Below are 22,010 nucleotides of genomic sequence, written 5' to 3'. Positions count from 1 at the left end.
AGTTATAGAGTTATAAGAAGTTACATAAAGTTAAGCAAGAGTATTTCTTAAGTTCCACTATGACAATAGGCACATTAATTAAAATAAGCGCATTTGGGACTTACCCAACAATATGTCACTGGAAGCCGAATGCGAGCTCAGCGACGAGGTTTGACCATCCGAGGGGCTCTGAGGCGGCTCTCGGAACGGACTGCTGGGCGTTGTGGGCGGTGTATTGGGGCAACGTTGACTCTGGCCAGGTGCAGTTGCAGTTGCGCTTTCTGTCGTTTCCTTAACTGCTGGGAAATAGCCGTTGAGCAAGGGTAGCCTGAAACAGAGAGAGAGAGAGAGACAGAGCATGAGATAAAGAGAGAGAGAGAGAGAGTTAAGCTTATATGCTAAAAAAATATATATATTCAATGTCAAATTAAGTGGAATGCCGTCGCTTAAGCGCAATCAATTGACCTATGGAGCCAACGCGAAATTGTTATCGTTTTGTCAATTGGCTCGCAGCAAAGGCCCCACCACACGTAATTGATTGGAAAAGTGGCCAGTCAGAATAGCTGTTCTTGTTGTTGTTGCTGTTATTGCTGCTATCGAAGGGTTAGATATCAAGCACAGCTCCCTAACCCAACCCACCCCATCTCTGCATGGAGTGGCATACTTTTGCTTGCTCTTCTTCCAGTTGGCTCGTTATGCCACGTAATTGGCCATTTTCCATTTGCCATTTCCCTCGAAGGAGAGAGAATTTATTGAATATCAGCCACAGCCACAACCACACTGCACCACACTTGAGGCACCACTTTGATCGATAGTTTCTGTCGAGCTCGAGCAGCAAAATAAATGGCCAAAGAGAGGATTTAAATAGAACTTGAAAGTTGGCTGTGGAAAGTTGAATTCTTGTTCAGCTTTAGCTTAAGGCTCTTAAAGTTGAGTTGTTTTCTCTTATAGTTTTCTAGGTTGTTGGGGAATTTTAATCTACCAATTAGGTAGGCTTACGCAAACTTATATTTTTGTGTTTAGTATGAACTCTGGATATTTAGGCCTCTCAGTACTCGTAAATTGTTGCCTCCCCCTATGAGAACTCTCACATTACGTATACGCTGCTGCATTTAGTTTTCTACTGTACATCAATTCTGAATAAAAAACCTGTAATTGCTATATGTATATCATGCTAATCCTTCCTCATGCTTATCTATTTAATATTTCATATACAATTCCCTCGCTTTAATAGTCAGAACTCTTACATTACGTATACGCATTGTTGACCCTGCATAAATTATAGAAATTAGCAAGCTTGCATAAATTGTTTTGCAATTCCAATTGAATGCCTTTTACGTTTACTAATCAATATCTATCTGTTTAATTTGCCATGGCAAGAACTCTTCATTTTAAGGGGATTGCCTAGTTTGAGTTAAATTGGAGCTCCTATTCCTAAGCAACGGTTTGCTTTACTCGTATTGTCGAAATAGCTTAACTAATGTCAATAGTTGTCTCTATCTTATAACTACAATACATCCATCTATATATTTCCACATTTACTTCTCTTTCAAACTAACTCCTCGCACATGACGTATACGCACAGTATGCTGCCTTCTAGGCTTCTAACCCTTAGCTTACTTCTGTGCGCAGTGCAGTTGTGGCCACAGCCGAACGTTGGCAACTCTAGTCAAACGGGCAGCCACAAGCCGACTCGCTTTGTGGCATCCTTTGCATTTGACAGCAGCCAAAAACAAGAACAAACAGTTGTTTAGGACTGACTACGAAAATACCCTGTAGCTATTAGACAAGTCGAGCGAATAAATCAATTAGATAATTTCGAATTCTTCGACAAATATTTTATATTAATTTCATTTTAATTTCTAAAAATCTTTTATGCTTTAGTTTCTCGCTCAATGCATATGCCTCTTGATCAACTCATAGCACTTCAAAAATCAATATGCATACTGTTTGCATGGTCAGCTCGGCAGGATGTGACACTCCGGCAGCTGCGGCATGCCCCATGTCGCATGTAGCACGTTTGATGTGTTCTATGCCGTCGCTGAGCTTTATTGCATTTTGCTTTGTAGCCCAAGCATTTGGCATTGCCTGCTGTCCCAACCAATGCCCCCTCTCTATCTATCTCTGTCACTGTGTATATCTCTCTCTCTCTCTGGCTCTCTGTCTCTCTTCCTCAGACTATCGTGTAGTTTGCTTTTACAATATTTCCACGTTGTTATGCACTTCACACAAGTGCAGCGTCCCAACAAGCACTCAAACTAGAGATTTTTCTTGTTCTTCTTGTTGTTGTTGCTGCCGTTGTTGTTGTTGTTGCTGATGTTGTCACAATATTTTCGCTTTTCGATGCGCTGCTCGAAAGCAGAAGTGAAATATTTGCCCATGTGGCGTTTTAGTTGCTGCCAAGGAGCCTATCCATCTCTGTCTGTGTGTGTGTATGTGTGTGTTTTCTCTTTGCTCTGCTGCTGAAATGTGCAAAATTGAACTTTTGATTTATGCATAGAGATGGGGCAAACGGCTTTAGCAGCGAATCGGCACAATCTCATCATTTGTTATGCGACGGCCTGGCAACGTTTATTTCGAGGCATCTCGTTCTCGGCTGATGCTGCTGCTGCTGCTGCCACTTTTCACATTTTCTCGCTTATCAACACCCGCACAACTAGCATTGTGCAAGTGGGCGTGGCATGCCGGCTAACAACAATAGCAGCGCCATGTTGTGGGGCAGGATGTAGGTTAGTGGCTCACTCGTCAGCCAAATGAATGATGATGAGGAGCAGCTGCAGCAGCAGCAACGACAGCAGCCACATCAGCTCCTGGTTGTTGAAAAGTTTTCAAAATTATGTGACTGCGACACAAAGGACTTGCCACATGCCACACTCGTGCCTGGGCGATTGTTTGGTTAATTAAAAAAATACACAAAACTATAGAGCATAAAAACTGTGCTCAGCTCAGGTGTGGCCATTAAAATGGGGCACATGCAACATACATATGCATAAACCCATATATAAATATAAATATATATATATATATAAATAACACTTGCCTGCTTTGCTGTTCGCTTTGCTGCTGCTGCTGCTGCCGTGATTGCTCTTGTATTGGCTCGTTATGATTCAAACATTTAGAGTTTGAATACTCCATGGATTGCCGGCCCTCAAGGGGGCTGGCCGCTGTTGGTTGCAAGCACTCAAATACATTTAAACAGCTGCTGTGGGAGGTGGGCGTCCAACAACAACAACAACAACAACTGAAACGACCGCAAGTATCCAAAAAATCGGGGGTGAATCTTTTATGCGCTGCGCCTAAAAGATGCCATCAATTTTTTCCATTTTTTTTCACTTTCACTGCGGCGATTTCGTTTAGCTTGCGACTGCAGCGAAATTTAGTTTTCTTTTCTTAAGCAAAGTTCTGTATTTTTACTGTTAATTATTATCTTTGGCGAAATTGGAGTGATTCACTGCGTTTGGTTTTTGTGCACACATTCGCCATTGCGGAAATGCGGTCGCTGTTTGTTGGTTGCACTCATAACTGGCATATAAAACTGTAAATCGGCTTTTGGACACTGCAGCGTTGTTGCCCGCTGCCGTTTGGAGACCGAGCGACCAGCCTCTGGGCCGAAAAGCACGACGACAGCGACAGCGACGATGATGATGGCGACGACGACAACAAAATGCAGCAAAAGTTTTTAAAGCTGCAGCGGCACACACACACATACACGCACGCACACATGCGGGCACAGGATATGCCGTTGAACGAAGAGCGAGCTAGCAAAACAATCACATGGTTTAAGCTCGCCGCTACAATAACAACAACAACAGCAGCCGCTTCGGCACAGCAGCAACTTCAAGTATATAACGGTGCCGCAAAAACATAAACAGAGAGACCTACAGCCAAGCCGACAGGGCGAAGACGGCGAAAAGAGAGCGGCGAAAATTGCCGTAAGACTTCCGAGCTAACCACAGCACCAAGTGCTATCATTTGTCTGCTATTAGTCGATTTTCATTAATATTTAATACATATTTAAATTTACCACAAGTCAATATTATTTTTATACATGTGAATCTACCTGCTTTTGCATAAAACTCAAAAAGTAGTGCGCTCTCACAGCTGCGCGCTTACGCCGGCTCTCATCTTTGCTCTCGCTCTCTTTTTCGCTGCATTGCTCTGCTGCTGCGCTGCCCACGCGCTGCAGAATGGCGTGCACATAATGGAAATCAGGTCAGGGCCGTTTTGCTCACGCTGACTACACACCATATACACTCACACACACACTCAAAGAAAGCTTTCGTTGTTTTGCATTTTAGCGGCAGAAGCTGTCGTGAGAATCAAACAGCATTTTTTCAAATTCGTTTGTAGGTACACAAATTTCGTTTAATCATTAGTAACAAATATATATGCTGTATAAATACGTACGTTTAGAAGCTTAACTGTTAATTGTGTGTATGTATATATGAACTTAAAACAAAATACAAAATCGAGCACTGTCCAAGCATTACCATCGAAATTCATAAGAACATAAAACGTGAGCAGCACGAAACACAAACTACTGCACACCGTGTAAAAGGGAAAGAGTAGAAAAAGGGAGACACATTGAACACAATAGAAAACTTAAAAGCTTCTTATTACCTGTAGACATTTTCAAAATGGCGTAAATGTTCCGTAAGTTTTTAAGGCACTCGGTTAGATTCAGTTAAGTTTTGAGTAATTTAACAAAAAAAAAATTGTTATTATAATTAGTTGGCAAAACACATCGTGGAAGCACTTCCTGTGGCTCCATTTTGTTATCATTTTTTAGCTACACACACTTTTGTAAACAGGCACATTTTGGCTTGGTAATTTCGTGGGTTTTCCCTCTAAGCCTTGACTGCGCTGGAGTTCATCTTCTCTAGAATTGGCACAACCATATCGAACTTGGGTCGCTTGCCCGGATCCTCGTTCATACAGATCGATATGAGCTTCGCCATATGCGACGAAGTACCTGGCGGAATTTTGACACGCAATCCTTCCAGTGCAATTTTCATGCCACACTCCATGGGCGACCATTCGGCGAAAGGCACCTCGCGAGTGGTCAGCTCCCAGATAACCAGCGCAAAGCTCCACATATCGGACGCCTCCCAGTTGCGGTCGGCCGGCTTACGTTGCAGCGCTTCCGGCGACATCCAAGCAGGCTGATAGATTCGACCCTTCTCCTGGAACGAAAACTTTGCATCACCCATGTTAATGCGTGCCGTCAAATCATCGTCGATCATCACGTGGTGACTGTTCAGATGATATGTGGGTATTATACGCTCCAGGGAGTGCAAATAGGCCATGCCACGTGCAATATCCAAGGCGAATCTCACGGCCTGGCTGGTGTCCACGACAACGCCCGATGCGCCATGCAGCAAATTGAAAAGCGACGAACGTGGCATGAACTGGAAAGGAAAGTGGGTTTATATGGGACTGAATGATGTGGTATTTGATATGACCTACCTGACTGATTACCACCAAATTAGGAGGCGAATTGCAGGCGCCAATGATGGGCAAAATATTGGGATGCGAGAAAATGCGCAGCTTGGGAAACTCCTCATTAAAGTCACGCGAAATGCGTGAAGTGCATTGACGCAATGCGAGAATCTGTTAATCATACAAATTTCAAATAAAGATCAATGCCATTCAGCATTTAGTTTCTACCCACCTTGGCTACAACATCGTTCTTTTGCCAACGACCACGCCACGTTTCACCAGAGGGCGTCACTGCAATCTTTGTGTGCAAGTCCAAATCTCCCAAGCTGATGCCCTTAAAGCGCGATAGAGTAGCATCGCGTGAGCGCGTCTTCATGCCCATCCAGCTCTGCTCCTTGAAGCTGATGATCTTCAGCTCCTGGCCACTCTTCTCGGCCAGATCTTGTATACGCTTGCCCAAACTGGGCTTGGCCTTGTCTATAGCTGTGTGACCGTCCTTGTTGGCAATGCTGACCAGAGCGCCCGCGTTCAATAGATCCTCGCAGATCATGTCATAGCCCCAGAAACAGGCATAGTGCAGCGGAGTATTCCCATGCTCGTTCACAGCATTGACGTCCGAGCGCTCGCGCAGCAACTACATCAAAATTAGATTCAATCAATCAATATAAATTATTAAAGGGTATTTAAGAACTCACCATTTGCACTACTTCACGATGTCCGTGGGCGGCGGCCAGATGCAGGGGAATGTCATCGCCCATGTTCGTGGCATTCACACGAGCGCCGCGCTGCAGCAGAGTCTCCACGAGCTTCGCATGCCCCTCCTTGGCGACCCAATGCAGCGGACTAAAGCCGTGATCATCGCTGCAAAAACAAATATGCAGGGAGAGAGTGAGAGCAAGAGCGAGAGCGAGAGCGGCAAAGGCAGAGCGTAAGAGTGACGCACTTATATACACACACGCACATATTTTCGTCTCATTGTATGTGTGCAACTTGTTTACACAACACAAGAATAAGTCATGACGTCACGCTCCAATTGGTTGGCGACTATTGCCCAATATGGCAATTTGCAAGCATTTATTACATTTTATGCACAAGTAAGCATATTTTATGCTCAATTTGTTAGATTTGCACTAATCTTAAACACTTTTAACTCGCTTTTACCCCAAATTCATGTCATGCTCGGTCTCATCCAGCCAGAGGCGCACTTGAATTGAGTTGCCCTCGCGGCACCAGTGAAAAATATCCTCCATAATTGCACTACAAATGTATATTATATGCTTTAATAATGTTTGGAGCACAATTTGCACTTTATTTACATTTAGAAACGTTTAAAAATCGTAAAATTGCAGCAGTTGTTGCTCTGGCTCTATTATTGTGCTGCTGGCTGGTCACATTGCTTGAATGCAGCGATAACATTCTGGGAACAAACAATTTCTATCGATATTCTGCACAATGTGACCGGCAAGCGACGAAAAAACAGCTGTTGTGCACGCGTTGCCCAGTGAATGCTTAAAACGTGCGTTTTTGTATATATTTAAACTGTAAAGCATTTATTGTTATATCTCAAAAGTATTAAAGCCGCACTATGAAACTAAGCACATATAATTTTTTAACTTCGATGGCCATCAAGGGCGTCAAAGTGGGCTATCCATTGAAGCTAACGGTGAGTTGTTGGATTACCTGCTATTGATTGTTTCACGAGCTTTAATCTTTTGCGCAGATTAACAAAAAGGATGTAATTGAAAGTGAATTCAATCCGGTATTTATAGAGCGGTTGCTACCTAAACTGGATTGGTCAGCGGTTTATAGCGCCGCGCAGGTGGTGAGTGGAGAATACATTTGCAATCTCTTGAGTGAAATTCCTTGACTAATCTGCAAATTCTCTTTTAGGCGGAACTAGCAGACGACATTCCAGCAGCGCAGCCCGACAATGTGGCAGAGGACGAACAGCTGTTACAGCGGCTGCATCATCTACTCTTCGAAATCGATGTGCTAGAGGGACAGTTGGAATGTCCCGAAACGGGCCGCGTGTTTCCAATAACCGATGGAATACCCAATATGCTGCTAAACGAGGACGAAGTTTAGCTCGATGCAAATAGAAATAAATAAAAAATACAATACATAATAAAAGTCCATGTAATAAGTAATACAAAGTTTATATATATAAATATAAAAAGTAAATAAATAATTTTAAAAATATATTTACATATATTAATAAATATTAACAATAATAAAGCCATTTTAAGTGAGTTTTTAAATATCGTTTTATAGTATATTTTAAGCTGCAAAAAGTTTTCAATACGAACACCAAAAAATAATCAATTGGATTTGTGGATGGAATTTGTAAGTGCATGGAAAAGACATATGTACGTATGATCTATATATATATCTGTATATAAATGGAATATGTATCGCGTATATAGGGAACACATCGGGAGCAAATTGTAGTTGAAGTCAAGTTCGAGAGCTTCTTGGTTATTTTTTGGCACGTGAAGAATCTCTGCCAGGCTTATACTAATTGCATTTGATGTTGGCGCCTTTGCTGCGCGCATAGATGCTCCCTTTGCTCAGCTCCTTATTGGGGCCTTTGCAGAGCTCCCCATTTCGACCAACTGCCTTATAGCCACGTTCTCCGCCTATGAGGCCAACATCTGGACCCCGTGGTGTTTGCTTCTGACAGAGCGTTGTGTTTGGTCCATTCCAAGTGACATAGTCGGCGCTGTTTAATCGAAAATAATATTGATAAATGATATTCAATTTATAGATTTCTGGTAGACTTACAGCAAGAGATTCTCATCGGCTCCCTTGGCTAGCTGTGGATTGGCTCCCAGTGTTGCCATTCGTTCGATTAGCGATTGAAATTCACCCGATTCCAAATGTTGTTCATTGTCCAGCTGGGAAGAATGCTGTCGTTGTCTGTGAGAGACAAAAAAGAATTTATATTTATGCTTAAAGTGCAATTTATATATAAATGAAAAATTAGCGAACTGACTAATAAATTATATATCTAAATGAAATTTTAAGTTCCAATAAATAAAGTTTTAATTTATAATATTATTTTTCAATCATCATAGTGTCATTTTTGTTATAAATTAATTTTAATATTACACTTTACTTTAATTTAAAAATTTAATATATTAAATTAATATTAAGGTTTGTCATCTATAATTTTATTCTTTGATTTAACAGATTTATATAAGAAATTTAATTTAGTTTTCAGTTAACATTTTATAATTCATTCAACTTTTTCTTCATCTCGTTTATTATAGATTAAAATATTATCTAAAATTTTTTAAACAATTCATAAAAATAATTTTATAATTTTACTAAAGGTATAATTTGAATAATAATAAAATTCTTTTAATATAATTTTATTTAAAACATAATTAATATTATTATTTTTTTTTTTATTATCCTTTTTAGTTTTTCAATAAATTTTGTATTAATTTCACCTTCAGTTCGCAAATTTTTCATACTACCCTCGCATATACACATATTGGTATTGGGTTAATGAATTCTAACATGCCAAAAAAACAAAAACAAACAAACAAATAGAGTTGAATAAAAGTTAACTCAATAAACATGCAGCAAGGCTAGCTAAGAATAAACATGCACAACTGTACAAAGTCAACGGCAAACGGTTAAACGGGCAGGCATACTTCAGTGAATCGGTTTTGGTGCGCGCGCGACTTTCGAATGCCTTCACTATGGAGCTGGCCGAAACAGACGAGGATCCCATCGATGTGCTATACGAGGCATAGCTGCTGATGCTGTTGTTGTTGTGGTTGTTGTTATTATTGTTGTTGCCATTACTATTGTTGTTGCTGTTGTTGTAGCAGCTGGAACGCGCTAGCATGCCCTTGGTGGTCAAACGTTCATAGTTGGGACGCGTGGGCGACTGTGGAGGCGAGGCATACGAGTGCGTGGATGCACCGGAAATGCTGGAAGCAGACGTAGTCTGCGGCTGGCAGGCAGTTGTGTCAGCCTTCGGCTCCGACTCCGGCTGGAAGGCAGCTTCGTTTGGCACCTGCTCCGGCGTTTGCTCATGGCTCAGGATGATCTGTGTGGTGGCCGTGGAGGGTGTGATGACATTGATGGATGGCAAATGGCGATGTTGCTTATGTGGCTTGCTGCTGCTCATTGATGATAATGCAGAGAATGGCAATGATGATGACGATGACGATGATGATGTTGATGTTGATGGCGATGTGGTGGGGGCGTGGCAGCAAGCAAGCAAAGGTGTTTATTTGTTTGTTTGTTTGTTGTTGGTGGTTGAGGCAGCAACAAAGTTTTACAAAGAAAATGGGCAATCGATTAACAAAACGAATAAAGCAGCAGCAGCAGCAGCAGCGGCAGTAAAGGCAGACCCAAGGGTTTGGATAGGTGTCTATATAGCTATATATATGTATGTGTATATAGCAACAGCTAGCTGTTACGCACCTGTGTGTGGCATCCACTTGATCCACCTTCAGCTTCATTTCACTTGCAGCAGGCTGAGATTTGCTCAGCGTTTGCTTCTGGTTGCGTTGCTCATCCTCATCCTGCACGATTTGCAGGATTTGCGTGGCCCGATCCTCGGCATAGTTCACCGACTCCAAGGCCATCAAAATGATGCGCTCAGCTATGTTCGGATACTTCTGCTTGAGCTGTGACTCCACTGGAAGGGGGATGGAATAGAGTGAGTTGAGTTGGAAGCAGGGGAAGCACTAACTAAAGCCACTCACTCTCTGCCTTCTGCTCGGCTGTGTACTCCTTGGGCCGCAGCGGTATATGCTGCACCGCCTGCTCCTGGCCCGCTTGCTGCTCCGACTCCAGCTGCGGCGGTCGATTGTTGGGTCTGTGTGGCTGCTGCATGTCCCGCTTGACATAGCCCAGCGAGATCAGCTTCTCCGAGGCGAACTGCACATTGTTGTCCGCATTGGCCAGGATGTCCAGCAGCAGCATCTCATCCGCCTTGGGGAATATGTTCTTCATGTATCTGAAGTGGGGGAAAATTTCTATTATTTTAAATTAAAAATAAATATTGAGTAAATATTGTAAAAGAATTAAAAGTTAAATTAAATTACATAAGGAATCATAAGAGAACGAGCAATAAAAAGTAGAGCTAAGATTTATAGAATGTTAAGCTTTAGTAAAGCTAAGTAAAGCGATAGAAAATATATATTTTAAAGTTAAACAAAATTCAAATTCAGACAAATAAATATTAACTTAAAGTTCAGATTCCCATTCAAATAAACTCGTTCCATTTTTCCATTTGCCCTTGGCTAATTACAACATTGAGCTCGCTTTTGCCATTAGCTAATTGCATTTGGCATTGGCATGCAATTACGGCTCAATCTCTGGCCAAATCGCACCTCAATTTCATTTTGGGCGAGGAGTGGGGCTTCGGTGAGCTGCGCCACTGCGGCGAGCCATGCACACCCACAGCCCCCACTCCGACTCCGACTCCAGCTCCAACTCCAGCCGGTCCCGCTGCTCCTGTGGGCTGGTGTCCGCTTTGCATGCTCATGAGACTACCGAAGCGGCCGCCGGGCAGGGGACTGGCCGTGCGTGATGTAACCGTTGCCCGACTAGCGCCCATGTCCAGGCGGCGCGCCGGTGGTGTCATATAGAAAGCGGAATTGCTGTGGAACAAGTGACGCTGGGCGGGAGGCGTGACGAATGGACCAGGCATGGTAACGGGATGCTTTTCCACCTGCAAAGCGCTGATGACGACAGCCTCGCGATTGTAATAGCTGGCGTTAGTAAGCGGGTGTATAAGTGAGAAAGAGAGAGAGAGACAGAGATAGGGAGATAGTGTGTGTGTGTGTGTGGGTGCATTAAGCAGCAGCGTGTGAGAAGACATAAATACACATAAACATATGCATAGATTAGCAAGGAATTACTTTAGCAATAATGATATTAATATATAAAGTATATAATATATACATATATACTATATTCTCGGCTTACCGCTTCAGCAATAGCCGTATATGATTCTCATCGGCTGTGGGAAACATGTTCTGTATCTTGGTGACCACGGCCTGGGTATCGCTGAACGAGGTCTCCTGAATGGTGGAACGACGCGACATGTTGGAGGGCAAGCGGGCACGCTGCACAGGCAGAGGCGAAGAGAGCTCCTGTGGCAGAGATAAGAGACAACACAGAAAGCTATAGAAAGCGCCCGCATTTAACTGTTTAGCTAGTGCCCACCAGTTGTCCGCGCGACGAGGCGGAGAGCAACGGACTCGTCGACAGATTGTGTAAGGCGCGCTCCTGGAAGGCACGCACGGCGGTTAGATTGTTGCTGGGATGTACCACATGGAAGGGAGAGCTGTGATGGGAGTGCTGCGCCAGGGGCTACAAATGACAAAATGAGAGGAGAAACGGAAAAACCAAATAATGCAAAACAATACAAAATTGCATAAAACATTTCATGTAACACTCAAAAGTATGCAATGAATTTTACAACTTTTATGCAGCGCGTAAAAGTATGCTATAAAAACGTGATAGCTTTCGAATACACTCTGAAACTGCATTGAATGAGCTCACCTGCAGAGCTATGGACTCTGTGGAGCAGCGTTCGTTTTGCAACTGTTTGTAGCTGCTGCGTCCGGCGCGCGGATCCTCCAGCTGCATAGCCTTGGTCAGATAGTTTATGTAATAGCTGCAACGACATAAAAATGGCAAAAACTGCAAATCAAAGGCCATAAAATGCTAGCACACAAGGGTTGATTGCCGGCAACGGCACGGGGCCGGCCTCCGGTTCGGCTGGTGCTGGTGGTGAATTTCTCAATGATGGTACATTTGGGGAAAATGCTCTGGGTAACGGCAAAGGTAAAGGTAAAGGTAAAGGGTACGACGAGACCTAAACAGCGACACGTGCCAAGTAGCTGCCAAATGGCAGCAGCAGCAACTCACATTTGACAGCTAATCGGGGGCTGTGATTGCGAGAGACGAGACAAGACGAAATGAGACGAGATGACATGGGACTCCTGACAAGTGCACACTTGAATTTAACGTATGACAGTCGCTGCTTAATTGCACACAGAGCCAAGGCAAACAAATGTGAGAGCAGAGAGCAAAGAGGAGCAAGTAGCTCACAAGTTGGAGTGAAGCCCCCATAAGGCGGAAGTGACACAGTTTATGCGACAATGAGGCCAATTGACATCAAGTGTTGTGCTTGGCATAATGAATAGCACGTCAAGACAACGCTAGAGAACAACAGCAAAAGTTACATCAGGCAGATTTCAAGCACTGCCTAAAAGTATGCAATGGAATTTTTACAGTTTGCCTTTGGCCAAGTAGACAGACACGTTAGCAGGCCTTCCAACCGCTGGGCTATCAAAAATGTATATAAAATATATATATATATACTTCACAGTCACTTGACATTTAATAAAATTCACAGCAATCAACTTTCCCCAACGGCTGTCATGCTACACCCGAGCACAGCTTTAATAGGCGCCGCCTGAAAGCATGCAATGGAAATTTGCCGCCTACAGCCCTCAGCCCTCAGCTCACATTTCAATGCAATTTCATTTCTCATTTCTCTGTGTGCATGCATAAATATTTATGACGTTTGCTTTATGCATTTTCAGTTGCTTTTGCTGTTGCGGTTGCTGTTGCTTACCAGTTGCCCGTCGTTTGATCATATTTGCAGTCCCAACCGGGCGGCATCTTTTGATAGCCATTCGTACCGCCTGCATCGCTCATATTTGAATTTTATGCTTTTTTTTCGATTTTATTTTTGTTGAATATTTATGGCTATTTAAACGGATATTCGCAGCTTGTTTGCCAACTGTCTGCAACCCCGAAAACTTTGCTGGATTTGCCCTTGCCACTACGAGCTTTGTAGTTGTTGTAGCTGTTGTAGCTATTGTTGTTGTTCCTATCGTTGCTGGGGGTTGTTAACCACCACCGAAACGTCGCACACTAGCACGCTCCGTCGCTCGCACACAGACACAACAAGCACAGTTATTTTTGTTTACAAGGCGCAGCCGGGTAAAAAAAAAAACCAAAACACGCAAACACACACACACACACTGAGAGACAGACACGGCGTGCCGTTAGTGCCAGGATTTTTCGTCCTTGCCGCTTTTCCAACGAACGAACCGCGCTTGGCCAGCTTTCAACGTCTACTGACTTGGCCCGCTCGCCGAGATGCTGCGCGGGAGCGAGCTTTTCACTTTGGCGCCAAGCTCCAGTCGCGCTGCAGTGTTGGTTAACGCTCCGAATGTAACGGCTGTGGCTGAGCTTTGCTTTGACTGCCACCTGAAGTGTGAGCTGACACCAAATTTTCAGTATATTAACAAACATAGCACAATCAAATACTTGAAACTTCATATCGAACTTTTTGGGCAAAATATATTTATTGAGAGGCCAACAAAATGTCGGTGTATACGCCGGAAGTGCGCATTACGCGTATCACAGACACGTATCTGCAGGATACACTGGACGAAATGGCAGAGGAGCAGCAAAAGCCCAAGGGGCCGACCAGAGCCGAAAAGAAGCAGATGAAGAAAGAAGCAGCGCGCAAGAAGAAAATGGAGGAGCAAATGTTGATTTTGCGCGTAAGTAGAGTAGAGCTGCAAGACATCTCTCTCCCTCTCTCTGTCTCTTTTTTTCGTTCTGTCTCTCCCTGAATATCTTAGCTATATCTTTAAATTTTCTTCTCTCTCTTCCTTCTCTCCCAATTACCTTCTACTCTTCTTCTTTCTCTCTCTCTCTCTCTCTCTCTCTCTCTCTCTCTCCCTCTCTCTCTCTCTCTCTCTCTCTATCTCTCGCTCTCTGTCACACTTCCACCTGATCCTATCGTCTCGGTCTTTTTCTATTCCACTTTCAGTCCCTCTCAGTTTTCTTCCACTCCCTCTCTCTCTCTCTCTCTCTTTGTCTTTGTCTCTCTTTCTGAACTACTCTAAAGAATCGCCTTCCCCCGTAGCATGGCTTGCGTACTGAGCTGGAGATTGGCAAGCGCATGGATCTGCGCGGCATGGAGGAATGGAACGCCATAGCTGAGCAAATCAAGTTGATTGAGTTGCGACAAGAGCTGCTGCAGTGGGGAGAAAACGCCGAGCGCATTCTTGAGAACAAGAACGATCGCATCAATATGCTGGTCGCCGATCTGGCGCACACCAACGAGCAGCATGCTCGTAATTTTGGCCGCACCGTGGAGCTGATCGATCACATCGGCGAGTGCTACCACGCCATGCTGGAGTGCAACAAGCACATGTACGAGCAGCAGGCGGAGGATCTGCTCAAGGAGTTCTACGACGAGGTGCACCTGCGCACCGAGGAGGTGGACGCGATGCACCAGAACAGCGAGAATATCATCCACGCCTCGAACCTCTACACGCGCGATCAGCTCAAGGAGGACTACCAGATCTACCAGGAGCAGCGCGACGACTACGTGAACAAGAACATCGCACGTCGCTTCGATATACGCGACCAGGTGGTCAACAAGATGAACCAAATGCAGCGCCAGCTGACCGAGTTCGTCGATGCACTCCACAGCACCGATCTGGATGTGCACAAATACGAGCGCATTCGGATGCTCACCGAGCGCCAGCAGCAGTTCGTGGAGGACACCAAGAAGCTGAACCAGGACGAGGTGAAGTACATCGGAATGCTGCACGAGATTCAGCAGGACACGCTGCGCGTCGAGACGGAGAATAATGCGACGATCAACGATCTGCGCCTGGAGTTCGAGTACTTCTCGAATGTGCGCAAGAAGATCGAGGATCGCATGCATGCCGATCGCATCACAACGCACGAGAAGCTGCGCATACTCAGCACTGAGTGCTACGAGTTGACCAAGGTACAGTCGCCACTCGGCATCACAGACTCGCAACCTCATTCGACGCCTCTGCTCCATAGAAATTCGAGAAGATCGTGAAGAGCGGCGAGCTGCTGCTCGCCCTGTCCATCACCTGTCGCAAGCTGCAAACGGAGTCCGAGAAAATCATTGTGGGCGGCGAGGTGGTCGAGCCCATCGATGTGGGCCCGGTCGATGACGATTTCACGCTGCAAACGCTGGACATTAAGAAGCACGTGGACCTAAACGAGGAGGATCTGGTCATGTTGAACAAGAGCCTGAAGAACTTCTGGCGCCAGCAGGCCATGGCCCAGGCCCAGAACATGCTGCTGCTGGAGGAGAAGCGCAAGCTGACCGAAGAGAATCAGCGCCACATCGACTTCATCAAGTCCATGAGCAAGACGGACAATGCCGAGGAGCTGCGCGCCGCCATGATCGTTAGTCCGTGCATGAAGAAGGTGCCGCTGCTCTTCGACACCCAATGCCGTTTCCAGAAGCTGCGCATCAAGCGCGAGTCGGCCACAGCCGGGCGGGATGCCCAGCGGGAGGCGATGAACACCATCAAATTGATCCTGCATACCAGCCAATGCAGTCTGCATAATCCAAAGAAGACGGAGGAAAAGTGAACTAGAGCTAGAAGATATACATACCTAGTATATTTATAGGCAGCTTAGTAGTTGGCAAAGCTAACGAAAGAAAAACTCGAAAGTCGGGTAGCAGAATTTATTAGTTTTTCTTATGTTTTTTTAAATTGATTGAGATGTGACTGAAAGATCAGTTAGATGAGTTTAAGTAGTTATATATGGAAGCAAACTTCCATTAGAATATTAGACATATCAGACATATCAGACTGAATCAATTCACTTATTTAAGTGAATATTTCAGGTGAATTTATAAAGTGAATTAACATTGGAGATCTAGTAGAGATAAGAGTAAATTTTTTCTTATCCTAGATATTTATATGCATCAACTCGCTCATTCAAGTGAATATTTTGTTAGGTGAAAATAGAATGAAAATCAAGGACAGGCAGTTCAGATATAAATTATTAAATTGTTAGGTATATGTCAGTTATAAATTCACTTATTCAGGTGAATTTATAGAAAAATATCAGTGCAAATCTAGTAGAGTTATGTTAGTTATATATCATAAATGTAAATTCACTTCTTTGAGTGAATTTATATAGTGAAATAGCAGTGCAAATCTAGTTCAGTCAGGCTAGTTATACTATACACATATCATATATATTTATATCCCCATTAATTCAGTTATTCAAGTGAATATTACGTTAGGAGTAAAAGACACAGTTATTCAAACAGTTTACAGATACTTTATTGATATCATATATGTATGTGTTTATGTGCGTGTGTATATCATAAGCATCAAGGCAATCCAACAATTACTTATTCAAATGAAATAAGTATGAACATGAATTCAATTCAGTTTAGGCAGTTTTTTATTAGCTCTCAATCGATCGATCAATAATATCCATGTATCAGGAGGCTAGGCCTGATATATAACATACGTATATATATAATGTGTATATAAAAAGTAAACTGTACTCGAGGAACTTAGGCACTAATCAAATCCTTTGGTCAAGACAAATGCAAAAGCAAATTTAATTCACGTCATATGTAAAAAGTGTTATTTTGATAAGGGTTGTGCTCGATATGATTTCTCGATTCAGATGAACCTCAGGGGCTGGACCTTGAGGCGTTCGGCTAGGGCGGCGCAGGTCTTGAGCTGGTTCTCCAGATACTGAATGCCGCCGGCCTGGTCAACAGCCTTAATGTTATTCTGCTCCTTGTCGCCGGCGAGCAGGACGGGCTTCTCAGGATTCGTCTGTGGGGTGGGGGGAGGGGAGAAGGAGAATTTAGTTAGTCTCTAACTGGAAGCACTTCCAGCTGCAGTTCTCACCGGTTTAGTGCTGCGCAGAATGGAGTTAAAGTCACTCATGCGCTCCTCGAACTGGGGCGCAAAGCTGTTCGGATCGACGGCGATGAAGACCTGGCCCAGATCGGCGGCCGAGTTGGCGCCCGTGTGGGTCCATTTGCGGACGTGCGTGGCGTAGTTGGCGCCGGACATGACACCGGACAGGATGTCCACCATGGCACCCAGGCCGTAGCCCTTGTAGCCGGAGGTCAACTCAGTGCCGCCCAGGGGGCAGAGGCAGCCCGTTTCGAAGGCCAGCTTGGCGTCGTTGGTGACGTTGCCCTCGGGATCCTGGGCCCAGCCATCGGGCAGGGCGGCGTCCTTGCGCATCTGGATCTCAATCTTGCCCACGGCCACGGCTGTGGTGGCCATGTCCAGCAGGAAGTGATCCTGGCCACAGCCGTTGGCGCCCAGCGAGAGCGGATTGGTGCCCAGCGCCGCCTCCTTGGCATTGGTGGGTGCCATCAGCGGCGATGTATTGGTCATGGACATGCCCACCAGGCCGCTCTCCATGGCGCGCAGGGCATACCAGCCGGCCATGCCGTAGTGGTTGCTGCCCTTGGCACAGACCCAGCCAACGCCCACATTCTTGGCCTTCTTGATGGCCAGATCCATGCAGAAGTTGCCAACGACAGCGCCCAGCCCGTTGCATCCGTCCACCCAAGCCGTGGCCGGCGTCTCCTTCAGCACCACGGGCACGGCAGCGCCATCCGTGGAATTGATGGCCAGATCATTGATGTACATCTCCAGCCGGTTCATGCCGTGGCTGAAGTGACCTCGGTGATCGGCGGCCACCAGCAGATCGGCCTGAGCCTTCGCATGCTCCTCGGGCACATTGACGGCCTTGAAGCAGTCGATCATGAAGCGGCGCGACTCCTCCACCTTCACCAGTTTCTGACACGTACTCGACATCATACGCGATAAGCCGAACAGCACTGTAAAATATTAGCAAATCGAAATCGAAAACGAAATTGAATTTGGGAACTGGACTTGGATCCAAAGTCAAGAGGCGAGCGCCAGGAGACGACGTGTTGCTTCCAGATGCGAGACAGGCAAGCGACTAATGGTTAACCCTAAGGCACCATAAGCAGCCGGTCTGATAATTAAGCTAATGCTCACCAATACAACGATCTCTGGTGGGACAGAGAGCGCGAGAGTGAGTATGAATGAGGCAGAGAGATAGAGTGAGAGGGGGGACGGCGGTAGGTAAAGAGCTCACTCTTTATCGTAGCTTCCATTTGTTGTTGTTTATTTACTTTGTTTTTGTTTTTTTTTTTTTTGTATTTTGGCAAAGCCCGAAATTGCTAGAGAGGCGCGTGTACATACATATATGCATAGACTTATCAGTTGTGTAAGTATGTGTGTGTGTGTCTCGATATTCTGTATTGATATATGTATCATAAAGATATATGTATGTATATATGTATGTATGTTTGGCTAGTTTATTATGCAGCACACGAATAATGTTTTCTTTTTATAAATTCTCATTAAGTTAGTGAAATATGTCACGAAATGTGTTACACATGAATGGACTATAGAGCTTTATTATATTGAACTGTTGGGTATTACGATACAACATATGTGTGTAAATACATTTACAGTCTAAGTGAAGCCTATCAAATTTACATATGCATATTTAGCGAGAGACTAGTCAAATATTGTTTTCGAGCAGCTTTCAAAGTAAGCGATTCTAATAAGAAAATAATATATAAAGCAAACCTGCTTTAAAATGTACCTATAACATATATATTCTATATATATTCTTCCCGGGTTGGCAATCTCTTCTTAAAACCGGACTTTGAGCCAGGCATAAAACAAAGAAAATATATGGTATGATATTCTCATACATGTATTTTAAATTAAAATACTTTTTACAAGACAAAAAACTATAAAGAATATAAATTATAAAATAAAAAATCAATCAACTATATAAAATCTGCAAATTTTTATATAAAAACTAAACTTTTGTATACACAAAATTATAGATTTATAATAAATATATGAATAATTATTTTTTGACTTGTGAATATAAAAAAAATATATAAATTAAATAATTGGCATATAAACAAGATGCCTATACAATTGATTAAATTATAAATATAAAAAAAAAAATTATGATATAATAATAAGAAACAATTATAGAAAAAAATTGATTTTTAAACATAAATTAAGTAATATAAAAAATACCTTATGTAAAAAAAAATATGAATTTAAAATATATATGATAACTAAGGGTTATGTAAAAAGTAATTTCAGCATAAATAAAAATCAATGAAAATAAAAATATGCACATAAATTTATTTATGTTCTATATATTGATCTAAAAAATATGTATTTTATAAAGTTCATGTATAAAATAATATTAATTAAAAAATAATTCAAATTTCTAATCAGAATAAAGCAAAAGGAAGACTCGAAATTTTAACTAAACTAACAGCATAGGATGAGACTACCTACATAAATAATATTATACTACTATATACTACTACTACTATATACCTACTACTAGTAGTAGTAGTATATACTATATACTTATAGCTATCTCTAGAGTCTAGACTCATTCCAGAAACAGAGAGTGTATTTGCTTTGTCGCCTAGTCGCTTTCTATTTGCCTCTAGCAACTTATTTCGCTGGGGGCTCGCAGCACAGCAACAACTACAACTACTACAGCTACAAGCGAACATACACATATACATATATGTGTGCGTGTGTATGGCCAAATATTTATTATTAAGCTATGTGTTTGTATGTTTGTATTTCCAGTTTTATTTTGAATTGTTCAAGTCTGTTGCTGCTGCTGCTGCTGCTGCCATCGCTCGTGTCTGATGTGGGCTGTGTGAGCATTTGTGTTTTGTTGTTGTTGCTGTTGGCTTGTTGTTAATGACCTTGAACTTCACTTGGTATCCATTTGAATAGGGCGCCCACACTGGCAGCCCATGGATGAATTAATTACGAGACAAATAACAACTGATGGATGGGTTGATAAATGTGTTCGATTCATTGATTATGGGATGACGGAACTTACGGTATTACAGTACTTACAGTACAGCCTTAACAAAATATGTCACCTAATGTGTTGCTAAGCTCTTGACAAGTGCCACGCCCCCGCCCAGCCATTGAATATGCGATAATGAAAGCGAAATTTGATAAGTCGCTTGAGCACAATAAAGTCGTGCAGCTTAAGCAATACGAAATAATGCAAACAAATATACACAGACATAAATATGTATATATGTATGTATATATCTGTCCGATAACCTTACTAACCGATTCGGAATAGCGCCAAGCGTGTCGGCCTCTTTATCAGTGATATACTCTGTGCGTGTTTTACAGCACTGGCTTTTGCACATCTCTCATTGGTCAAATTGTCGGGCGCCATTGTTGCGTCTTTACCAACACTGGCTGCACTTTACACATTAAATCACTTCAAATTTTGCATTGCACATTTTAACGTTGAATTTGGACAGAACAACAGAAATCAGCCAAAAAAAATTTTTTTTAATTATATAGATTTATAAATAAAATATAAAAATATATTTATAAGAAATAATATTAAATGTTTGCCATTTGTCAACGCCTATTTCGATTCGTATAGAACATTGTTTCGACTCTTAATTGGGGCTAAACGAGTGTTTTTTTTTCGGGGCAGCACATAAAGTGTTTCGAGTGTTGAATGTGCTTTCAATTAGACAATCAAATTCTCATTAGTCAAGTGAGCGAAGTGGAACACTAATTGGAGCAATGGAGGAGTAGACAATTGAAATGAAATAAATGAATATTGAATATTATATAGTATATATTGATATAAATGTGATATGATCCATTATTGGACATATTGAGCACTTGATTTTGTTATCGATCGTAATTCAAATGGCGTAGAAAATAGCGTGACTCTTCGTGTATTACTTTTCTACTTTTCAAAATAGTCTATAGATTTTCAAATATTTCAAATTTTGTATTTATATTAGACCTTTTTTTGTAAGTTTTATACAGCTCCATAAACATTGTCATACAATTCCTAAGACGCTATCCATTTTACTAGAAACTTATAAATTGACTAAACATTTATAAACGATAGAATATAAAACTTCACAGGGTAAACATTTTTAAATTGTATAAATAGAAAAAACGATAAAAAAAAAATTTTTAAAAAGTTGTTCATACAAATTCTCTGGGTTTATGAGTAATAAACAAAATTTCATTGATTACACGTGGGTAGCATTAAATAACAACAGCTCAGGTATTATATCTCAAGCAAAATATCTATAAGGAACAGCTGATTTCATGCACAAACAACTGTCAGCTGAGCGTCAATTATAAAGTAAAGGGAAGCTAAAGATAGGCATATAAAACATAGCGCATAGATAATAAAGAATTGCACGCGTAATTAGAATAATAAATTAGAATAATATATTCCACTTACCGCCCAGATTTGCATTGATTTTAGGCGCTGCAGCTGCGCTGTAACGCCTACAATGCTGTTGTTGTTGTTGCTGCTGCTGCTGCTGCTGCTGTTGTTGGCGCCTTTGAAGTGTTTGAATAGACCGCCGATTGATGCTGACGTAGGCGTTGGCAGCGACCGCACGACGCGAGCAGCACAATGTCAACGATGTCATTGCAGCGAATATGGCAAAAACGAAACGAAAACGTTCTAAAGTGCTAAAAACAAATCAGGAATGGCAACAACAATACCAACGAGTCGAATACGCCGCCGTAACAACAACTAAACCCCAAAAGCACAAAACTAGTTGAGCGCTACGTAGAACGCAAAAAGAGAGACGCGTAAAGCAACAATAACAAGTCTATACAAATCAGCGAATACGTAACGAGACCAAAACAGCTGACGTCGGCGTCAACGCTAGCGTCTCT

At 42.7% G+C, this 22,010-nt stretch overlaps 6 protein-coding genes across 14 annotated transcripts in view; 2 read left to right on the top strand and 4 right to left on the bottom strand.

Annotated features, from left to right (window-relative positions):
- The window catches only part of Eip78C (Ecdysone-induced protein 78C), a 49,427-nt gene extending 45,804 nt beyond the window's left edge, over positions 1 to 3,623 (bottom strand). Inside the window, exons 1-2 of the mRNA XM_089467369.1 lie at positions 3,020 to 3,623; positions 105 to 307 (exon numbers count right to left, since the gene is read on the bottom strand). Of these exons, the coding sequence (XP_089323495.1) occupies positions 105 to 307; positions 3,020 to 3,114 (298 nt within the window). The 5' untranslated portion in view covers positions 3,115 to 3,623. The remainder of the gene's footprint in view (positions 1 to 104; positions 308 to 3,019) is intronic.
- A 695-nt stretch (positions 3,624 to 4,318) lies between these two features.
- Positions 4,319 to 6,874, bottom strand: Ilk (integrin linked kinase). Of its 2 annotated transcripts, XM_018006340.2 has the most exons (6): positions 6,735 to 6,874; positions 6,580 to 6,675; positions 6,114 to 6,279; positions 5,651 to 6,052; positions 5,446 to 5,589; positions 4,319 to 5,387 (listed from the first exon to the last, which is right to left on the bottom strand). In XM_018006340.2, the coding sequence occupies exons 2-6, from the start codon at positions 6,666 to 6,668 to the stop codon at positions 4,827 to 4,829; spliced, it is 1,362 nt and encodes a 453-aa protein (XP_017861829.1). In that variant the 5' UTR covers positions 6,669 to 6,675; positions 6,735 to 6,874; the 3' UTR covers positions 4,319 to 4,826. The 2 variants fall into 2 exon arrangements, with proteins under 2 accessions (XP_017861829.1, XP_017861828.1); XM_018006339.2 differs by having other exon boundaries at positions 6,580 to 6,830.
- Trmt112 (tRNA methyltransferase subunit 11-2) lies at positions 6,864 to 7,617 on the top strand. Its single transcript, XM_018006356.2, has 3 exons — positions 6,864 to 7,081; positions 7,139 to 7,240; positions 7,309 to 7,617. Exons 1-3 carry the CDS (start codon positions 7,004 to 7,006, stop codon positions 7,501 to 7,503), a joined length of 375 nt encoding a protein of 124 aa, XP_017861845.1. The 5' UTR covers positions 6,864 to 7,003; the 3' UTR covers positions 7,504 to 7,617.
- On the bottom strand, positions 7,372 to 13,555 carry LOC108613114 (uncharacterized). 7 transcript variants are annotated; one of them, XM_089467396.1, is made up of 10 exons: positions 13,031 to 13,555; positions 11,950 to 12,064; positions 11,611 to 11,757; positions 11,371 to 11,537; positions 10,773 to 11,153; positions 10,143 to 10,396; positions 9,870 to 10,075; positions 9,078 to 9,604; positions 8,200 to 8,334; positions 7,372 to 8,137 (listed from the first exon to the last, which is right to left on the bottom strand). In XM_089467396.1, exons 1-10 carry the CDS (start codon positions 13,111 to 13,113, stop codon positions 7,933 to 7,935), a joined length of 2,220 nt encoding a protein of 739 aa, XP_089323522.1. In that variant the 5' UTR covers positions 13,114 to 13,555; the 3' UTR covers positions 7,372 to 7,932. The 7 variants fall into 7 exon arrangements, with proteins under 7 accessions (XP_089323522.1, XP_089323516.1, XP_089323515.1 ...); XM_089467390.1 differs by having other exon boundaries at positions 9,078 to 9,551; positions 9,859 to 10,075; positions 11,611 to 11,673; XM_089467389.1 differs by having other exon boundaries at positions 9,078 to 9,551; positions 9,859 to 10,075; positions 13,031 to 13,554.
- Positions 13,556 to 13,656: 101 nt separating this feature from the next.
- On the top strand, positions 13,657 to 16,835 carry LOC108612284 (uncharacterized). Its single transcript, XM_089467399.1, has 3 exons — positions 13,657 to 13,970; positions 14,339 to 15,214; positions 15,274 to 16,835. Exons 1-3 carry the CDS (start codon positions 13,788 to 13,790, stop codon positions 15,835 to 15,837), a joined length of 1,623 nt encoding a protein of 540 aa, XP_089323525.1. The 5' UTR covers positions 13,657 to 13,787; the 3' UTR covers positions 15,838 to 16,835.
- Positions 16,648 to 21,757, bottom strand: LOC108613107 (uncharacterized). Of its 2 annotated transcripts, none has more exons than XM_018006342.2 (3): positions 21,565 to 21,757; positions 17,127 to 18,076; positions 16,648 to 17,051 (listed from the first exon to the last, which is right to left on the bottom strand). In XM_018006342.2, the coding sequence occupies exons 1-3, from the start codon at positions 21,755 to 21,757 to the stop codon at positions 16,893 to 16,895; spliced, it is 1,302 nt and encodes a 433-aa protein (XP_017861831.1). In that variant the 3' UTR covers positions 16,648 to 16,892. The 2 variants fall into 2 exon arrangements, with proteins under 2 accessions (XP_017861831.1, XP_017861832.2); XM_018006343.2 differs by lacking the exon at positions 21,565 to 21,757 and adding an exon at positions 20,409 to 20,732.
- Between the last annotated feature and the right edge of the window lie 253 nt (positions 21,758 to 22,010).

This window comes from Drosophila arizonae, chromosome 4, assembly GCF_054131065.1.
Source record: "Drosophila arizonae isolate 15081-1271.41 chromosome 4, UAZ_ARI_1.0, whole genome shotgun sequence".
NCBI lineage: Eukaryota > Metazoa > Arthropoda > Insecta > Diptera > Drosophilidae > Drosophila > Drosophila arizonae.
This window is presented reverse-complemented; position numbering and strand designations above follow the sequence as displayed.

What these genes read in the sequence shown, in the direction of transcription:
- LOC108612284 (XM_089467399.1), top strand. Translation starts at nt 13,788, where the DNA reads ATGTCGGTGTATACGCCGGAAGTGCGCATTACGCGTATCACAGACACG. An exon ending in AGCAAATGTTGATTTTGCGC is followed by an intron (nt 13,971 to 14,338) that starts GTAAGTAGAGTA and finishes CTTCCCCCGTAG; the next exon opens with CATGGCTTGCGTACTGAGCT. An exon ending in AGTGCTACGAGTTGACCAAG is followed by an intron (nt 15,215 to 15,273) that starts GTACAGTCGCCA and finishes TCTGCTCCATAG; the next exon opens with AAATTCGAGAAGATCGTGAA.
- LOC108613114 (XM_089467396.1), bottom strand. Translation starts at nt 13,113, where the DNA reads ATGAGCGATGCAGGCGGTACGAATGGCTATCAAAAGATGCCGCCCGGT. An exon ending in ATACGGCTATTGCTGAAGCG is followed by an intron (nt 11,154 to 11,370) that starts GTAAGCCGAGAA and finishes TACTAACGCCAG; the next exon opens with CTATTACAATCGCGAGGCTG. An exon ending in ACCAAAACCGATTCACTGAA is followed by an intron (nt 8,335 to 9,077) that starts GTATGCCTGCCC and finishes TGTCTCTCACAG; the next exon opens with ACAACGACAGCATTCTTCCC.
- Ilk (XM_018006340.2), bottom strand. Translation starts at nt 6,668, where the DNA reads ATGGAGGATATTTTTCACTGGTGCCGCGAGGGCAACTCAATTCAAGTG. An exon ending in GAGCATGACATGAATTTGGG is followed by an intron (nt 6,280 to 6,579) that starts GTAAAAGCGAGT and finishes TTGTTTTTGCAG; the next exon opens with CGATGATCACGGCTTTAGTC. An exon ending in ATCGTGAAGTAGTGCAAATG is followed by an intron (nt 6,053 to 6,113) that starts GTGAGTTCTTAA and finishes ATTTTGATGTAG; the next exon opens with TTGCTGCGCGAGCGCTCGGA.
- LOC108613107 (XM_018006342.2), bottom strand. Translation starts at nt 21,757, where the DNA reads ATGACATCGTTGACATTGTGCTGCTCGCGTCGTGCGGTCGCTGCCAAC. An exon ending in AATCAATGCAAATCTGGGCG is followed by an intron (nt 18,077 to 21,564) that starts GTAAGTGGAATA and finishes AATATTTTACAG; the next exon opens with TGCTGTTCGGCTTATCGCGT. An exon ending in TTCTGCGCAGCACTAAACCG is followed by an intron (nt 17,052 to 17,126) that starts GTGAGAACTGCA and finishes CCCACCCCACAG; the next exon opens with ACGAATCCTGAGAAGCCCGT.
- Trmt112 (XM_018006356.2), top strand. Translation starts at nt 7,004, where the DNA reads ATGAAACTAAGCACATATAATTTTTTAACTTCGATGGCCATCAAGGGC. An exon ending in GCTATCCATTGAAGCTAACG is followed by an intron (nt 7,082 to 7,138) that starts GTGAGTTGTTGG and finishes TCTTTTGCGCAG; the next exon opens with ATTAACAAAAAGGATGTAAT. An exon ending in TTTATAGCGCCGCGCAGGTG is followed by an intron (nt 7,241 to 7,308) that starts GTGAGTGGAGAA and finishes ATTCTCTTTTAG; the next exon opens with GCGGAACTAGCAGACGACAT.